This window comes from Lithobates pipiens, unplaced genomic scaffold, assembly GCF_037356315.1.
Source record: "Lithobates pipiens isolate NorthernLeopardFrog02 unplaced genomic scaffold, aLitPip1_a1.2 Scaffold_18, whole genome shotgun sequence".
In the NCBI taxonomy this organism is placed as follows: Eukaryota; Metazoa; Chordata; class Amphibia; order Anura; family Ranidae; genus Lithobates; species Lithobates pipiens.
In genome coordinates, this window is record NW_027507758.1 from 87,640,321 (window position 1) to 87,655,245 (window position 14,925).

The 14,925-nt window shown below is 43.2% G+C and overlaps 1 protein-coding gene across 2 annotated transcripts in view; it reads left to right on the forward strand.

The window, feature by feature from the left end:
- Window positions 1-14,925, forward strand: part of SLX4IP (SLX4 interacting protein) — a 302,193-nt gene that overhangs the window by 210,461 nt on the left and 76,807 nt on the right. For both annotated transcript variants that reach the window (XM_077485897.1, XM_077485898.1), the window contains exon 6: window positions 12,512-12,589. In XM_077485897.1, coding sequence (XP_077342023.1) covers window positions 12,512-12,589 — 78 coding nt within the window. The remainder of the gene's footprint in view (window positions 1-12,511; window positions 12,590-14,925) is intronic.

The following is a 14,925-nucleotide window of genomic DNA, read 5'->3' on the forward strand; positions in this document are numbered from 1 at the left end:
AAGCTGCACACAGGGTGCATGTGGATCACCAATCAAGCAGCCAGTCATCACAAGGAATGAGAAGACCGCTGGGGGGATAAGCTCAGCCCCGCCATATGGCAGTATATACAGTATCTCACAAAAGTGACTACACTCCTCACATTTTTGTAAAAATCTAATATATCTTTTCATGTGACAACACTGAAGAAATTACACTTTGCTACAATGTATGATAGTGAGTGTACAGCTTGTATAACCATGTAAATTAGCTGTCCTCTCAAAATAAATCAACGCACAGCCATTAATGTCTAAACGGCTGACAACAAAAGTGAGTACACCCCTAAGTGAAAATGTCCAAATTAGGCCTAAAAGTTCACCAGAGCTTCACAGATTGCCACTGGAGTCATCTTCTACTCCTCCATGACATCACGGAGCTGGTGGATGTTAAAGACCTTGCACTCTTCCACCTTCCATTTGAGGATGCCCCACAAATGCTCAATAGGGTTTAGGTCTGGAGACATGTTTGGCCAGTCCATCACTTTTATCCTCAGCTTCTTTAGCAAGGCAGTGGTCGTCTTGGAGGTGTGTTCGGGGTCATTATCACATTGGAATGCTACCCTGCGGCCCAGTCTCTGTAGTAAGGGGTTCATGCTCTGCTTCAGTATATCACAGTACTTGTTGCCATTTATGGTTCCCTCAATGAACTGCAGCTACACAGTGCCAGTAGCACTCATGCAGCCCCAGACCATGACACTCCTACCACCCTGCTTGACTGTAGGCAAGACAAACTTGTCTTTGTATTCCTCACCTGGTTGCTGCCACACATGCTTGCAATCATCTCAACCAAATAAGTTTATCTTGGTCACATCAGACCACAGAACATGATTCCAGTAATCCATGTCCTTAGTCCGCTTGTCTTCAACTTTCTTGTGCATCATCTTTGGAACACGCTGCCAAACAGAAATGCAAACCAATTTGATGCAGTGTGCAGCGTATGGTCTGAGCACTGACAGGCTGACCCCCCACCCCTTCAACCTCTGCAGCAATGCTGACAACACTCATACGTCTTTTTCCCAAAGACAACCTCTGGATATGACGTTGAGCAGGTGCATTCAACTTCTTTGGTCGACCATGGCGAGGACTGTTCTGAGTAGAACCTGTTCTGTTAAACTGCTGTATGATCTTGGCCACTGTGCTGCAGCTCAGTTTCAGGGTCTTGGCAATCTTCTTATAGCCTAGACCATCTTTATGTAGAGCAAGAATTATTTTTTTCAGATCCTCAGAGTTATTTGCCATGCGGTGCTATGTTGAACTTCCAGTGATCAGTATGAGAGAGTGAGAGAGAGAACACCAGATTTAACACACTTACTCCCCATTCACACCTGAGACCTTGTAACACTAATGAGTCACATGACATCGGGGAGGGAAAATGGATAATTGGGCCCAATTTGGACATTTTTGCTTTGGGGTATACTCACTTTTGTTCCCAGCAGTCTAGACATTAATGGCTTTGTGTTGAGTTATTTTGAGGGGAGAGCAAATTTACACTGGTATACAAGCTGTACATTCACCACATTACATTGCAGCAAAGTGTCATTTCTTCAGTGTTGTCACATGAAATGATAGAATAAAATATTTACAAAAATGTGAGGGTGTACTCCCTTTTGTGAGATACTGTAACTACCCCTCACAGAGCTAGTGTTTGTGAACCTCAAATTATCCCATACAGAGGGCCAGATTGTGTCTAAGATGCATTTCAAGCCCTCAGCAGGAAATTCATATCTCCATTTCACAATCTGCCACCACCCCAAATGGAAGCAGAATATCCCAAAGTGCCAATTTTGTAGCTTGAGAAAGAACTGAACACTGACTACAAGGCACAAGGGCAACTCTTAATGCCTCTACCAGCTTTGCACATCTGGACAGAGAAGTTTTTGCCCATTCTTTGCAAAATAGCTCAAGCTCTGTCAGATTGGATGGAGAGCGTCTGTGAACAGCAATTTTCAAGTCTTGCCACAGATTCCCAATTGGATTTAGGTCTGGAATTTGACTGGACCATTCTAACACATGAATATGGTTTGATCTACAACATTCCTATTTAGCTCTGGCTGTAAGTTTAGGGTAATTGTCCTGCTGGAAGAGGAACCTCTGCCACAGTCTCAAGTCTTTTGCAGACTCTAACAGGTTTTCTTCTAAGATTGCCCTGTATTTGTCTCCATCCATCTTTCCATCAACTCTGACCAGCTTCCCTGTCCCTGCATAATAAAAGCATCCCCACATCTTGATGCTGCCACCACCATGTTTCACAGTGGAGATGGGTGGGTTCAGGGTGATGTGCAGTGTTAGTTTTCCCGCCACACATATTGTTTTTCTTTTAGGCCAAAACGGTTGACAAAATGTGGAAAATTTCAAGGGGGAAAGAATACTTTTTCAAGGCACTATAAGTGCATGTCATTCTCACCTAGGTGAGAATTGAGGATGTGGGAAGGGGTACCTGTCAAAAACCATAACCGTTCCCCATAAAGTAAAATAAAAAGTCAAAAGTGTTAGGGGGTGGGGAGTTGAATAAGTGTTACTTTCACTTTTGAGTAAAGGTATGCTTTAATGAACATATAATTAATTTTTTTTTTGTATTTTGACACTTCAAACCATTCCATCATAAATCCTATACCTATATTAAATAAGAAAATATGATGGGGTAAAGTAAAATAACTGTGGAAGAAAATACCACCCACACATAAAAGGATGACCAACAGACATCCCATTTTGAAATTAGCACGGATTTATGAGTATTTCCTTAAATTGTGATCACGTTAAAAAAAAAAAAAAAAGTGATTCATTGTCTGTGTATTCAGGAAGAACAAAGACGTGAAAGCAATGTTTGGTGCTGTGTAGACAGACATGGCTTTTCAGACGTCTTCCATCACAATGTGAGGGCACCCAGACTTGTGAATCTGCTTAAAAACGAAATGTCATTGCCCCACAATCATAGTGCTGTATTATGTCACACATTCAAGCCCTGCCTGGATAAAATGGCAAAACACTGTCAAAGCAGAGGATTGTTTTATAGAAAACAAGATTCCTCTTGTGTCCACAATCTTGAATGGAATTAGAAGATTATGAATTGGCAGGGTAAGAGAGGAACACAAAGAGGTCTTGGAATTACACTGGACGTCTCAGTTCCTCCAATTTCCTTTCAGGAATAAAAACTTGCAAGCTATTAATATGAAAACAGGTGAGCCTTGTTTCGGGATTCAGTTAGATAAAAATGTAATAAATGTCTGTTATTTTTTATAGGAAAATTTTATGAGTTGTTAATGTATGCAAACAATAACAAACAGAAAAAAATAAAAACAGAAAACAAACAATAAAAACTGCCAGGGGGGATTATCTCTGTCCTTCCTTGGATGCACCCCAATGCTAACTGCATGGCAAATTAATATAGTACATCAGTGGATAACACAGAAAGATGGTCAAAATCTATATACCTTCATATGTACATATTATCATGATAACATTTTCAATGTCTGTCTAGGGAATAAAATCACTTATGTGAGTCAGGATATGTGCAATTTTGGGAGTTTATTTGAAAAAAAATGTTTAGCTGTTCGTGTATCAAAACGATGTGCAATATTCATTCTGTGTGAATGGGGCAAAATCAAATGTTCTTAGGCCGCGTACACACGCGCGGACTGTTGGCCCAACTTTGTCCGTCCAACAGTTTGAGCGAACAGTCCGCTCAAACTTAGCATGGACAGACATGGCCACACACGACGAACGAACAGTTTGCTGAAACCGTGCGCGATGACGTGAACGGCACGTACGACGGGACGCAAAATACGACGTCCTATACACTGCATTATAACTTTCGGCTTGAAAATCCTTTCTGAGCATGCGCAGAACTTAGTTTGACGAACAAGCCTACACACGGGCGGACTGTTCGTTGAAACAAGGTTTCAGCGGACAGTTTTTCGGAATTTCCGTAAAACCTTGTCCGTCCAACTGTCCGCTGAAACTGTCCGCTGAAAGCCCACACACGAGCGGACTGTCCGCCCAAACACTGTTCAGCGGACAAGGTTGGGCCAACAGTCCGCGCGTGTGTACGCGGCCTTAGACTATATTCTCCACAGATTAAATGTTATCTATTGAAAAGTAAGTGTGAATGGGGCAAATACTGCATTATGGCCACTAGATGGAGTTGAGAAGCATACTTTATCATCTATGATACTCAACGCCAACTAATGCCATAATGGATTATTTTCCCCAATCACACTTTTGTAATAAATATGCAGAGAATATGCAACATTCAGGTTCTCTCCATTCACACAGAAAAAAATTTACTTGCAGTTTCTTTATTTTTTTTTATTAAAACCTAAAGTGTATGTGAACTTCATTAAGACCCCATTCACACCTGAGCGTTTTGTAGCTTGAAGCCTGAAGCTACAAAATGCTAGAGTGGAAAAATTCTATTATTCTCAATGGAGATGGTTCACATCTCCACTACATGTCGCCTGAAGCCGAACGCCTGAAGCTCAAACAAGTTCCGCACCCTTTTTTGTCGCTCGAATTGAGCAGATTTGGGCGTTTTTCTTCTTTTAACATTGGTGACCTTTTGCCCTGCACAAAATCGCGGTAAAAAACGCTGCGAATTGTCAGCCAGAGAAAGCTCAACAATCTGGCAAACAGGAAATGCAAAGACATGGTTTAAATAGGAAGGTCATGGGAGGAGCAAGGAGTTCAAGGTTCACCAGAAGCAAAGTACAAGGCAAGATTAAAAAAGGATCAGACAAGATGCTGTCCAGCATTGCAAGTAGCTCGGCAAGAAGAGCTATGGTAAGGCGAAGCACAGGTTATGAGTTCAAATTCCGGTCCTGACAGTTCCCTTTTATGTACGGGAGTGGGAGAGAGATTTGGGACATCTTGTTTCAGAAGAGGACTGGGATAAGTCTTTCCTTAACCTTCAAAACAAGTATAGCCACTCAAACCCAGGATTGGAACTTTAAACTTATGACCAGGCGGTACATACTGCAACAAATCATAAATCATATCAATCCCTGACTGGTGTTGGAGGCACAGAGAATCAGATGGCACCCTTTTACACTTGTGCTGGATCTGTTCTCGTATCCAACCTTTCTGGAAGTCCATATTTCAGCTTTGTCACCTGATCACCAGAAAAACCTGGCCAGAAACTCCAGGATTAGCACGTCTCCCAATCATATATTACAATTACTACAATTCCCACTAGCAGGGAGTTGGTAGTGGAACTCAATCATGTCATGAAGATGGAATAATTAAATGCTACCCAAAGTTTCTGGCACTATGGTACACTTGAATCGATTTTTCAACTTCTGACAAACTTTCCTTTGACCATTACATCGGATTTTTGTCTGCAATTCTCTTTGGGCGACTGTCTGACTAGGTACCCCCCTTTACCTAAATTCTCTTTATCTCTTCTTTGCCTCTGTTCTATCTTCTCTTGGTGTGGCTCTTATTTTCTCTTTACTGACTTCCTTTCGTGTTAAGGTACTAGTAACCAATTATTAGGGGCCCCTTAGATTATTCTTATTGTTTGCTCTGAATTTTGAAGGGACGCTATATTTATTTAGAACATCTCCCTGAGTTTGGATTCTTAATGCGCTGTTTTCGGACAGCTGGCATATTTGGTTGCTGTAAAGTACCTTCCTTTTCATGCACAGAGTGTTGATGTTATTTATCTTTTTATACTGAAAATCTATGAAACCTAATAAACTCTAAAAAAACTCCTCCTGTAGAGATGAGGTAAGAGGAGTGAGGTGGGGAGAATAGTGGGAAGACACTGCATAGTCAGTCCCAATAGGAATTTAGAGCTGAATGCTGAGTCAGTAGGTATTTACTGTACTTGTAGGGTCTTAAAAGGAAAAAACACATAAGTAAATGCACAGCCGTGGCAAAAAGTTTTGAGAAAGACACAAATGTAAATCTTCACAAAGTCTGCAGCTTCAGCGTTTTTAGATCTTTTTGGCAGATGTTGCTACAGTATACTGAAGTATAATTACAAGCATCTCATAAGTGTCAAAGGCTTTTATTGACAATTACTTTAAGATTATGCAAAGGGTCAATATTTGCAGTGTTGACCCTTCTTTTTCAAGACTTCTGCGATTTGCCCCTGGCATGCTGTCAGTTAACTTCTGGGCCACATTTTGACTGATGGGCGCCCATTCTTGCATAATCAATGCTTGAAGTTTGTCAGAATTTGTGGAGGTTTTTTTTGTTCACCTGCTTCCTTGAGGATTGACCACAAATGTTTAATGGGTTTAAAGTGGTTGTAAACCCTCCTCTACAACTTCACATCAATGGAATCTACATAGCACAGGCAGCTGATCACTGCCTGTGAAAGTATACTCACATTTGTCTTTGCGATGCAAATCGCGTTCATCTGTCCTGTGACGTCACCCGTGCTTGCGCACTATGTTTCTTCATTGATGGCACACACTGTGTGCTGTTTCAGCTTCATCTGCCTGCTGTGTCATTATCATTATCTAAGTTAGTGTTCTTATTGAGAATGCTCTCTTGCCGTAGTAACGGCGATCGAGGCTTGGTTACGATGCTACTGTGCATACACGAGATTTCGGCAGGGATACGAACGAAGGGCGGAAATGACGTCCGCATCGGCTTCATCAAACAGGACAAAGAATGATGCGGATGATACCCGGAAGATACAGGAAAATAAAAATCATAAAAAAGGTACTTCTAAGGCTCATTTAGGACTAATTTATATATCACTTGCTTGACAAGGTAAAAAAATGCCCCAAACAATCAGAAAGGGGATACATCAGAGAAAATGACTTTACCCCAGTCCTCAGCAGTCCAATCCCCGTACCTTTTGCAGAATATCAGTCTGTCCCTTATGTTTTCCTGGAAATAAGTGGCTTCTTTGCTGCCTTTCTCAACACCAGGCCATCCTCCAAAAGTCTTCGCCTCACTGTGCGTGCAGATGTACTCACACCAGCCTGCTGCCATTCCTGAGCAAGCTCTGCACTGATGGTGCTCCGACCCTGCAACTGAATTAACTGTAGGAGACGGTCCTGGCGCTTGCTGGACTTTCTTGGGCACCCTGAAGCCTTCTTCACAAATGCAGCACAAATGTTTTTTTTATGCGATTAAGTTAATTTTCATGCCAAAGAAGGACTTTGCAATTAATTGCAATGCATCTGATCACTCTTCATAACATTCTGGAGTATTCTTCCTAACATTTGTTTAAGAATTGCACTTATATTATTTTTGTAAGACAATAACTTCTAGGGAGAGTAATGGCGTGTACACACAATAAGACTATCTGGCAGACTTAGTCCGGCGGACAACCCGCCAGACTTTGCAGCGGACTTTTGAAATGAACGGACTTGCCCACACATGGAGTAAAGTCTGTTCATTTTGAACGTGGCTCCAGGTAGATGGAACTAGTGAACGAAGTCAATGTAGCCACCTCCATCGACATGATTGGCACCTTGCGAGCCCATCACCTGGTATGGATTTAAAGGGGAACCCCTACGCCAAAAAAACGGCATTGGGGGTCCCCCCAAAGTCCATAGCAGACCCTTATCCGAGCATGCAGCCCAGCTGGTCAGGAAAGGGGGGGGCTGAGCGAACCAAAGCACCTTGTCCCCATGTTGATGGGGACAAGGGCCTCTTTCCAACGAGCGAGCACCCCCCTCCTGAGCCATAGCAGGTTACGTGCCTTAAACATGGGGAGTGCTTTGGGGAAGGGGGGCCCTGCGGCCTCCCCACCCCAAAGCATCTTGTCCCCATGTGGATGAGGACAAGGGCTTCTTCCCAACAACCCTGGCCATTGGTTGTCAGGGTCTGCGGGCGGGGGGTTATCAGAATCCGGGAGCCCCCTTTAATAAGGGGGCCCTCAGATTCCGGCCCCCTACCCTATGTGAATGAGTATGGGTTACGATGTACCCCTACCCATTCATCTGGGGAAAAAAGTGTACATTAAAAAAACACAACACAGGTTTTTAAAATACTTTTAGACAGCTCCGGGGGTCTTCTTCCGACTTCGGGGGTCTTCTTGCCGGACTCCTCCGCTATATTCTGCTCTTTTGGTAGCTCTTTTACTAGCGGAGGAGCCCGGCTTTCTCCTTCGTTGTCGCCGCCATCCGGGGGTCTTCTTCCGACTTCGGGGGTCCTGTCCCGCTTTTCGGTTCTTCTTGTCGGGCCTCCGATTTCTTCTTCCAGTTCTTACTAGCGTTGGCCTGGTCTTCTGTCGCTGTTGCCCGCAGACCCCGACAACCAACGGCCAAGGTTGTCGGAAAGAGGCCCTTGTCCCCATCAACATGGGGACAAGGTGCTTTGGTTCGCTCAGCCCCCCCCTTTCCTGACCGGCTGGGCTGTGTGCTCGGATAAGGGTCTGCCATGGACTTTGGGGGGACCCCCTTTAAATCCATACCAGGTAAAGGGGCTAGCGAGGTGTCAATCTCGCCGATGGAGGCGACGACATTCATTTCCTTGGCTAGTTCCGTCTACCTGGAGTCACGTTCAAAATGAACTGACTTTTCTCCGTGTGTGGGCAAGTCCGTTCATTTCAAAAGTCCTGCGGACTAGCACACAGACGGGCGGATTGTCCGCCAGACTGCCGAGTCCAGGGAACAATTTTGAGTCAAGACTTCTTTCTAAGTGCGCCGGAAGCCCACACACGGGAGCATTGTCTGGCGGACTCTGGTCCATCGGACCAAGTCCGCCGGATAATCCGATCGTGTGTACACAGCATTACTGGACATCATGCTGAATTTCATACATTTGTAATCTGTCTGTCTGAGTCTGGACCAAAGAAGTTCTACCTCTTTAGAAATACTTTCCTAACCATCAATGCCAATGACTCAAGTACTCACTAATGCTTTCTAGTTAACCCCTTTATGAGCAAAGCACCTTCAGTGATGTTCACCTAGCATTTAGGTAGCCCTGTTGCCACAATAGGAGAATGTTGACTACATTTATGGGATCTATAGCCTTGAGCCAACTGATCTTATTTCAGTCTAGATTCCATATTCATGGAATTACCTGATGGGTGATCTTATTTCAGTCTAGATTCCATATTCATGGAATTACCTGATGGGAAAATGATTGTACTTGTTCCCTTGTGTTACAGATCACTTTCTATTTTTTGGTAAAACATCTCATTGGAAAGATTTGAACATGAAACATAACTTTGACCATAGTGAATGAAGAGTGTCATAGCCATAACGTGACATGTTGCCAACATGTTCTGCTTCTGTGCCAACATAAAATACACAGCACTTTCTATGGGTGGATAATTATTACTGACTCTGGTTAATGAGGCCTAGGGGTGATGTACAGTACAGATAATAGCATTGTTTTAGTGGCACGCAGCCATTAAAAGGATATATTCATGTATGGAAGAATTCCAGATTCTGTCACATGCTGTCTCATTGTTGATATTTCACACTGACTTTAGAGATGGTGAATTTCTTCCTGTGAAACGTTAGCTATTTCCTCCCCACTGTATTACAAAAACATTTTATGCAAAAAACCTTTCCAGCAGTAGGAGTTCTGGGCAATGTGGTTGTTGCACATATAAGTGAGTGCAACACCCAAGTGTTTAAAACATCTTAAGGCTTCTTCTGAAACAAAACATCAACCTGTGCGAGGACTGTTGTAGCCTCTTCCCACTGTCATCATGAGGGACTGGTAAATCTGGTGAGCTTGTGAAGTGCCAAAGGAGTAACTTTTTTGGAGCTCACAATTCTGTCAAGAAAACTATTGAAGTTTAGAAACACCTAGTGGGTGGAAAATACACTCACTGGCCAACCAATTAAAAATGGCTTTACTGAGAAGTCTGTAAACTTTTCAGATAGGGTTTTTTGAAAACATTTACCAAGTTTCATGGAACATTTTCTTTTAAAGAATAAATACATTTCTACAAAAGGTATCCTATACCGTCTCCCTATTTGCAAAACTATGACAGACCCAGAGTGCAGAAGGACTTTTAGATGGCCACTGTGGCCTCCCCAAAGGCACAATTTTATTTACATTTCATCTGTGATATCATTCTACCTGTGCCACTGCAGCACCTACCATGGAGATTTTCACAATGTTCCTTCGTATGTTTAGATGACCTTGTCAAATGTTATAGTATATAACTACAAACAAAGCAGGGACTCTTGACAGGCAGCAGCAGTTGGATTATTATAATAATATTTTACAGGATTTATAAAGTGCCCAGCACTTTACAATTTTAAGGGAGACAGTACAGTTACAATTCAATGCAAGGCATGAGACTTAGGAGAAGCTGTTAGAGAAGGGTATATCTGCAGGGTATATCTGCATCTTGAATCTGTAAAATATAGTGTAGTTGTGATGAGGGGGATGAATGATTCTACACCAAGCACCAATGTAATGAGAAGATTTAAACTTACCACCAATGTAACTGAGACATTTAGCCTGCGTTCACATTTGCGTGTGTCGGGAACGCATGCAAAATCGATTTCTTGACACCATAGAAACATGCTTCCCTTTAGCAGATAGCAGTGCCATTAATTGTTAATGACACCCTCATGCATTTGCTGATATGTGTCTTGGCACCGCGTGATTTTGAAAAAGGGTTTGGGACTTTCTTCCGCATGTGTAGAGCATAGAGCAGCCCATTGAAATGAATGGACTGCCCTACACATGACCTGCATCTTTATCCACCCTGTCAGCACACCTTTGCAATCCTAAAACCCCTGCTAACCTCTGCACCCCAAACCTCTCCCATCCTCTCCATTCCAATCCCCCTCCCCTTTAACTCTACCTGCCTCCTCTGCTCATCTTTGCACCCACTTTCCTCACCTCCACCAATTTGCTTACCTTGGCAGAACATACTGATGGTAGGCTTAATGACCACAGTTGTAGGCAGGACCTTCAAGAATGCCCCCTTATCTCCCCAGTGGGCAGCATTCAGAATAGGTGATGGTGGATATGACCTCAGGGAGGCATGATATACATATGAATACCACCTCTATTTACATATAAATGCTGCCGGTCCGCCCCTATTTACATATGAATGTTGCAGCTATTTACTTATCAATTCCAGTATTTACATGTAAACACAGGGTCTGCAGGGGAGTCATCTATACACAACAATAGGGCAGAGCTGGGCCGCATTAGTAACATAACTTCACACTGAGATATCAGGACACAGCACGGGACTACAACCTCAAGGGATGAGGGAATTTTAACTGGGATTGTTGGAAAATATGAGGCAGCTGCTTTGGGCCCCACAACAATGACAGGGCCCAGGGCAGCTGCCCCTTTTGCCCTACCTTAAAGATGTCCCTGATAGTAGTCTGTCTCCTTATCTAAACTGACTGTAAACTTACCCACCAATTCTGTATGATAGGCTTGTAGTTGGCTGTATCATGTGACTAGAGGCTGCAGTTAACTGTACACTCATTGCTTAGGCAAGCCATAGATGATACAACTTTCTCTCCTTCCACCACGGGTGGAAGGAAAGAAAATTGCTTTATTCACCCATTAACACAGTCAGTGTTAATGTTGAAATCCCTTCCGTGGTGCTGTTGTGTTTTGCCGGTGGGGAGCCTTCTTGGCTGGCAGAACATAATGATCAATGCTAACTGCTATAGCCACCGACAGTGATCGCATGAAAAAACAGGCTGGTTGTCCTAAAGTTGATCGATTTATTGACTTCAGTACAAGTAGCCTGCCCATAGATAGATTGAATCTTGGTCAGTCCCTACTGAACCAGCCAAGATTTGATCCATCTATAGCTGGCTTTAGAGTTTTGTAACTTGTCAATTGTCTGTTATGCCTTGTACACATGATCAGAGTTTTCGTCTGAAAAATCTTGGATGGTTTTTCCGACATAATTCCACTCAAGCTTGGTTTGCATATGCACGGACACACAAAAGTTCTCTGGACTTTCGACCGTCAAGAACGTGGTGACATACAACACGACGAGCCGAGAAAATTAAGTTCAATGCTTCCGAGCATGCGTCGAATTGTTTCCGAGCATGCGTACGAATTTTGTGCATCGGAATTGCTACAGATGATCGGAATTTCCGATCAGAACTTTTTCCATCGGAAAAATAGAGAACCTGCTCTCAATCTTTTGCTGGCTGGAATTCCTCCAGCAAAAGTCTGATGAAGCATACACAAGGTCGCAATTTCCGACCAAAATCTCACATCGGACTTTTGCTGGCAGAATTTCTGGTCATGTGTACGGGGCATAACACATTCCTTCTTTGTATGCTATATTGCAGAGACTTTGCTCATCTATTCCTTTGACTAAATATGTACAACATAGGTGTATGCCTTTGTCAGCGTTGATGTTGTTATTTCATGCTAGTTTGAGTACTAATAAAAACTCCTTTGGTTTAAAAAATGGCAATAGCCATGATATTTTATGTAATTTTTGAGGGGGTGGAGGAGTTTGCAGGGACAGGTACATGATTTTATCAGGAGGGGATGGTAGGGGTTTGCAAATGCTTCATTTATCAGAAAGCCATTTCTTACATATCTGTGCCTGTTTTTTCAGGAAACACATTACGGATTGCGGCCTACTTTATCAAAAGATGGGTCAACCTTCGTTGTGTGGTAAAACATCAGTATCGAGGTACAGTATAATTGTTCGTATTCGTAGATGAAGTGCAATCTGTAAATCCTTCAGTACTGATTGCAAAATGTTTCAGGTATCACTTAATGCATTTAAGGGCAACTCTACTTTCAGCAACAGAGGATCAAGAGGAAATTGTTATAGCTGAGAGTTGCTAGCAGCAAATCAGTAGATGGGGATTATGAAGGGAAGAATTTGTACACTGCAGACATCTTCCCTACCATTTTTTTATTTGAAGTTTGTTGCTGATAGCAAATGTGTTCTTTAACCACTTGCTTACTGGGCACTTAAACCCCCCTCCTGCCCAGACCAATTTTCAGCTTTCAGCGCTGATGCACTTTGAATGACAATTGCGCGGCCATATAACACTGTACCCAAATTAAATTTTTATCATTTTTTCCCCACAAATAGAGCTTTATTTTGGTGGTATTTAATTACAGCTGGGAGTTTTATTTTTTGCTATACAAACAAAAAAAATGCAAAATAAAAATAAAAATCATGTTTAAAAGTTTGTTATAAAATTTTGCAAACAGGTTATTTTTCTCCTTCATTGAAATGTGCTGATGAGGCGGCACTGGTGGGCACTAATAGGCTGCACTGGTGGGCATTGATAGGCACAGTTAAGGTGACACTAATAGGCACAGATAAGGTGGCACCAATAGGCACAGATAAGGCAGTACTGATGGGCACAGATAAGGCGGCACTGATGGGCAAAGATGGGCACAGATAAGATGGCACTGATGGGTGGCACGGATGGGTGGCACTAAGGGGCACTGATAGGTACCACTGATAGATGGGACTGATGGGCACTGATAGGTGGCTCTGATAGGTGGCACTGCTGGGCACTGATGGGCACTGGTAGATGACATTGATGGGCACGGATATGTGGCACTGTTGAGGCAGATTTTGGGCACTGATAGGTGGCACTGTGGGTACTGATGTATGGCACTGATGTATGGCACTATGGGCACTGATGGATGGCACTGCTGGGTGACAATTTTTTTAATATCTGGGTGGTACTGGCAGGGGGCAGGTGGGCACTGATAAGCCGGCCGTGATCGGGACTGATGTCCCGATCACGGCCGCCGGTGATCAGCTTTTTTTTCTCTCCTCGCGCTGTCAGCGCGAGGAGGAAAAATAGCCGATTACCGGCTCTGTTTTGTCACATGACCAGCTGTCATTGGCTGACAGCTGATCACGTGGTAAGGGGTCGGGATCGACTCCTTGCTCGGATCCATGATCAGGCGAGTCTCATAGACTCGCTGATCACAGAGCGCGCCGCACGCGCCCCTCAGGGGGCGCGCAGGCCACTCGTGCACGGGACGACGTCAATAGACGTAGTCCCGGCAAAGCAGGTCCGCGCTGTAGCCGTCATTCGGCTATAGCGCGGATCTCTAGTGGTTAAAGAACTAATGGTTGGTGGGAATATGCTCTGATTTAAAACTCATCGGCTTTAAATTGTATCTGAGCTCCCTTCTTCCCCATGCAAGTCAATGCAAATGGAAAAGCAATTTAAAATCAAAGGCACAAGTCAAAGCAACTCAGAAGGCCTTGAAAAGCATACTATAATTTACTTGTGTCTCATGTCTGGGCACTTAATATAATGGATCCTTTTAATGTCCCAAACTGTTTACATCCAATAATACTTTAGGAGATATTGGTGAAATCAGCCAAATTTGGAAAAACCAACTATTGTGAGAAGTATTTTCCAACAAATCAGATTGTCACTTTTAATAATGTCTTTGGAATGTTACATTCAAGAGTCCATTCACACCATGACAGATTGCGGGGCACTTGCTAGGTGGCTCTGACTCCTGCTATATGCCCTAAAGTGGCCTAGCATAGTTCACACTTCATAGTTTGGGTTTGTGATTTTGGAATCAGATTAGTATGTGCTAAAAACTCAGCTTTTGCTACAGTGTGCATAAATCTGCCCCCTTGGGTAAAGCCATTTGGTCCTCCTATTTAAGGATGGGCTATATTTTTAACATCCCGCTTATTCACTTTCGTAGCATGTTGCTGTCCTTAGAAAAATTAACATACCAACTTCTATGAAGGCACCAGTTTGCACTGGTGCTTTCATAGAAGCACCATTACAAACAGAATACTGTATATTGTAAGATAATATGGCTTGCACAGTCTATTTTTACACCCATATGGCATACTGTAGCTGTCATTCAACAACTAAGAGTACCGTATATACTCGAGTATAAGCCGAGATTTTCAGCCTCTTTTTTGAGGCTGAAAGTGCCCCCCTCGGCTTATACTCGAGTCATCGCTGTCTGCCCGCTCGATCAGCGTGTCGAGCAGACAGACAGCGGCCATTCTATCATTCA